General features: G+C 39.7%; 1 protein-coding gene across 1 annotated transcript; it reads right to left on the bottom strand.

Annotated features, from left to right (window-relative positions):
- Nucleotides 1-489: 489 nt before the first annotated feature.
- LOC308695634 (uncharacterized protein) lies at nt 490-2,937 on the bottom strand (the record flags this gene model as incomplete). The annotated part of the gene is made up of 3 exons (XM_081373819.1): nt 2,117-2,937; nt 1,494-1,617; nt 490-1,236 (listed from the first exon to the last, which is right to left on the bottom strand). Exons 1-3 carry the CDS (start codon nt 2,689-2,691, stop codon nt 490-492), a joined length of 1,446 nt encoding a protein of 481 aa, XP_081229945.1. The 5' UTR covers nt 2,692-2,937.
- Between the last annotated feature and the right edge of the window lie 2,260 nt (nt 2,938-5,197).

The following is a 5,197-nucleotide window of genomic DNA, read 5'->3' as shown; positions in this document are numbered from 1 at the left end:
AAAGAATATACAGAGACGAGGGAGTCATTAAAACAATGAAGCAAAAGGTTGATTACTTTTACTTTTACTTTTATCTTCCAACACTTTTGGCTTGAAACGTTTCAATCCATTCAATCAGTTGCCATCAATTTGTACATATTTTTTGGCCCATGTTTTATTTTGAACTGTTTCCACAAATGTACAGGATCTGTTGTTAACTGATTAAATTACATATTTTCATATACATGTTATTTGTTTGTGTGTGTTCTGAATTTATACTTCATTAGTAAACAAATAATGAAAAGTTAAATACAATTAACAAAAACAAAATTTTTAAACATAAAAATAATGTAAAAACAACAACAGTAATTATAATACAGGTAATCAGATTTTTAGTGAATAGATTTTAAGTTTAAATTATGAGATGAATGATATATACAGAGATTAAATCTAGAGGCATTTTTAAGATATATTTACAAGGATTAAGAGAGGATAAAACAAGAGGCACTTCTACTTAGCCCAAGCTTTTACAAGTGGCCCACTCTGATAATTTAACAGTAGGCATGCAACTGCATAAAGCTGATTTATGTTACCAAACATGTTTAAGGGGATGACAGTATCAAAGAATTTGAATTCCTTCAGTCTACGAATTAGGCGCTCAATGTGCACTCTGAGATGTGCAATAGATTGGGTCTCCCTGACCTCGTGCTTTGACATCTGAGGTCTTCCAGCGAGGAATGCAGGCCTGTACACCTTACAGGGCACACAGTCATCCACAAGAAAGCCTCTGTCGACCATAATTGCCATATCTGGCCTAAGCAGAGTAAGAATACCTGACTCTACAAAGATCTGTTTGTCACTTACTGAGCCAGCAAAAAGGGAGTAAACAAAGGTTACAGCGCCATGGGGAGCCATGCCAATCATTCCCTTCAGGGTACAGTGGGACTTATAGTTTGAGTATACCTCACTCTGAAGTAAAGGGGAGGAGGGTGTTTGACACCAGAGCTCTGTGCAGTCCAGAATTGTGGTGGTGTCTGGGTAGTCTTCAAACTCTGATGGCAAGTGTTCCTTAATTTTGTCTTGAGGCATCCAAATGCATTGTGAACCAAGAACAGAGAACAGAAAATTGCTCCAGGTCAGAATGATTCTGCTTACAGTAGACTGATGCACCCCATACCGCTCAGCTAGGTCCCTCTGCTTCAGACCAAGGGCAAGGTAGTTCAGGAAGAGGAACAGTTCATCTATTGCCTGTAAGGACTGACAGATCACAACACAGTTACATGTATATGTAATTGTCAAAACTGGTAGGTGTACAGTACAGTTACAACAACAGACATCTGATGGTGTGAAATTTATTTCCATTCATTCTACATTCAATCTAAAAGTGCTAGTGTTGGTCATAATGTGAACATCCTGGCTTCAGAAAGTAAAAGTCCAACCATGTATTGAACAAGTATATGATAGGATTCTGTAGCCGGAGAGTTTGGTCATAATAGCACAGATGACAGACTTACCATGGAAGCACTTTGCTTTTCAGATTCACTGTTTGCAGTTCCTGTTCTGGTTACCCGAACCATGAATCTCAGTGATGGTTCAATGACCTGCCAAAACCGCATCAGATGATCGTAAGATGAAAACCTGTAAATAGCGAAAATGTCAAAGCATTGACATTCCTTGCATTTAGCACCATACATATTATTACATTTATACACACCAGGTCAGAGGTGAACCTGAAGTAGGAACTGAAGTGACTTGCACTGGTCTATTTGACATGCTGATTATATTTAATCTTCAATGTTTGTGGTTTGGACACCATAGTGCAAAAAAAAACCTAAACCAAAATGTTTTTAAAATATATTTATTTCATACTAAGTATACTACAAATCGATATTTACTGACATAATGCTTAAAGCTTAGGATATAAATATTACAATTATACTTTATTTGGAGTACTTCTTTAATGCACGATGCACATTAAGCCTAAAAAGTGTTTTAATATTAAATATTATTTTATTTTAAATATAATTAGTAAAGATACAGTAGTATGATCACTGTATAACATCAGTCTTTAAATGCAAGATATTTCAAGTGTTCTTAAAGTATTTGCGTTTTTATTAAATTAAATATTTCTACATACCTGGTGTAGAAACGGATGTCACTGTCAGAACCTGTAAATCGCTGTAGCCCAAAACGCTGTTTGAGTGACATCTGTTCCATCTGCTGCCTCACAAGGTCGATTTCTTCGCGAAGCCTTTCGTTTTCTTCCAGAACCGAGTCAACAAACGCGGGCTGCGGTGCTGTGCTGTAATCGTGGTCGTTGGTAGATATACGTTCAGAATATTCCCCAGTTTCCATACTCTCTGGTCTCGTTCTCCTTTCCCAAACCCCAAGCCTTCTCTCTCCAAGAGAGTAATTATTCCAAGGGAACAGTACAGGTACGGCACCAGACTTCAGCCTTCGCCTCCCTCCGACTTCAGCAGGCTCCTTGAGCTCTTCTGGCACAAAGTGCCGACTACACACGCGTGTATGGTGAGATATAATAAAATTGTCTCTTCTTATATTTACTATCCATTTCTTTCGCTGTTGTACGTCTGACGGGAAAGTATGAAAACTAATGACTGAATTGAATTTTGCTGAGGACGAACACTGAGGGACACAACAGTGCTCAGCTGACGTTCCCTCACAGCGCTGAAATTTAAATGCCTTTTTCATTTCCGTTAACCTAAGTTATTACTTTATTTTCACGTAGCTTTTGAATAAATAATAAATTAAATAAATAAGTTCTAGTTCAAACTTTATCTATAAACCACTAGTCTCAAGGAGTCTTTTACCTCACGGATTTGAAGGTGCCGCCCACTAACCTAAAAGTACCACAACATCAAATGACGTTCCACCGGAAGTTCACGGGCTGACTTATCTTTATGCGGAAGTTCCAAAGAACGCTCCGTGCATATAGTCCGTTGCACTCTGAACATGTCACAACATATCCGCAATCGCGCTATTTCAAAATAAAAGTCCCGGAGGAAATAATTCACAATAAATGAATAAAATAGTAAAATAAAAAATACCATTTAAATTTTATGGTCAACACACTCCCCGCATGGTATAATGAAATTATGCCACTACTTATCAATTATCAAAAAGTTGTTTTACTTTAAGAGTCTTTGATAAATGTCTCTATAGTTTCTGAGAGAAGAGGACAACTATTTCTGAGATTGGTCTCAGAAAGAATTTAGTGGTTTCTTGGTCAACAATTTTCACTTCCACTTTTCGAACCATTTTGTCTGCACTTGGAAAGGTTTTTACAACAAGTCCAACAGGCCAGTTGTTCCTTGGTACCTGACTTTCTTTCAAAAGTACAACATCACCAATATTAACATTTGGTCTTTCATCAAGCCACTTTTTCCGATTCTGCAGTGTCGACAAGTACTCCCTTCGCCATCTTTTCCAAAAAGTATCCGCAAGACACTGCACTTGTTTCCATTGATTCAAATGAAGATTAGCTTTATCAAAATTTCCCTCAGGAGCTGAAACTGCATCCCTTTTCTGTGTCAACAGCAATGCTGGAGTGAGTATTTCAGGTGCTTCTGGGTCCGTAGACACTGGTACCAAAGGCCTGGCATTTACAATTGCCATAACTTCCGCCATTAGAGTTGCCAAAACCTCATGTGTGAGACGTGTGGGTTTTTGAATCAGCATACCATCCAGAATTCGTCTTGCAACTCCAATGAGTCTCTCCCAAGATCCCCCCATGTGGGAAGCATGCGGTGGATTGAAAATCCATGTACATCCTTTATCTTTAAGATAATGGTTTACCTCTGTGTCGTTCACATTTATTTTCAACTCTTTGCAGGCACCAACAAAATTTGTACCTCTATCAGAGCGTAGTCGTTTTGCTGGACCACGGATGGAGAAAAATCGTCGCAATGCATTGATGAAACTTGCCGTCGACATAGATTCAATTAGTTCAATATGCACAGCTCTGACAGACATGCATACGAAGATTACTGCCCAGCGCTTTGAATCCGCACTGCCACCTCTTGTACGCCGTGTGACTACACTCCATGGGCCAAACACATCAATGCCCACGTTAGTAAAAGGTGGTTCTGAAGACAGCCTGTCTGCAGGCAAGTCTGCCATTCTTTGAATCTGCAATTTCCCTCTGAGCTTGCGGCAGATAACACAGTTGTGAATACTGTTAGAAACGAGACGTTTGCTTCCTATTATCCAAAATCCAGCTGCTCTGATGGCTCCGTCAGTAAAATGGCGACCCTGGTGTGCTACCTGGTTATGATAGTGTCTTACCAGGAGGATGGCAACATGGTGCTTGTGAGGAATAATGAGAGGATGCTTTTCTCTTTGAGACAGGTCTGCAGAAGATAAACGACCGCCAACTCTCAGCAAACCATCCTCATCAATTACTGGATTTAGTTTTTTAAGGAGGCTTCGTTTTGCAAGGACCACCCCGTTTTTAAGGCACTCAAACTCTTCCTTAAATGTTTCATGTTGCACACAGCGTATGATTGTATTCTTGGCTTGTGTCAACTCACTTATGCTGCAAGATTTGGTGCAGTGATGCCAACCTTTGCAATGCGTGTCATCTGTTTTTCCACAATAGGATCTTGCAACATGAATTAGTCGAGCTATTGACTTACAAAGAACTCCCCAGCTGGAGAACCTCTCAAATCTGTGAGAGGTTAGCTGAGCTGCAGAAATCTTGGTTGCAAGGACTGAAACGTCTGGTCGAATTTCAGCATCAGGTTCCACCAATTCAAAGGTCTCAGTCAATTCTTGAGCATTGCTCTGAAGTAGAAATTGTGGCCCAGAAAGCCAACATGTGTACTGTAAGCGTTCCGCTGATACAGCTCTAGTGGCAAGGTCTGCTGGGTTGTTGTTGGTATTCACATAAAACCACTGATCAGGATGTGTTGATTTCCTTATTCGAGTAACCCGATTGGCTACATATAAATAAAATCTCTTTGTGACATTATGGATATATCCTAAGACTACCCTACTGTCTGTGAAGAACCGAACTGAGTCTATTTCCTCATCAATCTCATCCCTGATCGTTTCATACATTTCCACTGCTAGTACAGCTGCACATAATTCTAAACGAGGTATGGTGTGAGCTGGACGAGGGGCTAACTTTGCTTTCCCCATTACAAACCCAACTTGACATTGGTTATCAGCATCAACTACCCTAAGGTAAGCTACTGCT

The sequence above is a fragment of the Scardinius erythrophthalmus genome (genome assembly GCF_964197995.2).
Source record: "Scardinius erythrophthalmus genome assembly, chromosome: 9".
NCBI lineage: Eukaryota > Metazoa > Chordata > Actinopteri > Cypriniformes > Leuciscidae > Scardinius > Scardinius erythrophthalmus.
Note: the sequence above shows the minus strand (reverse complement) of the source record. Positions and strands in the feature narration are given on the sequence as shown.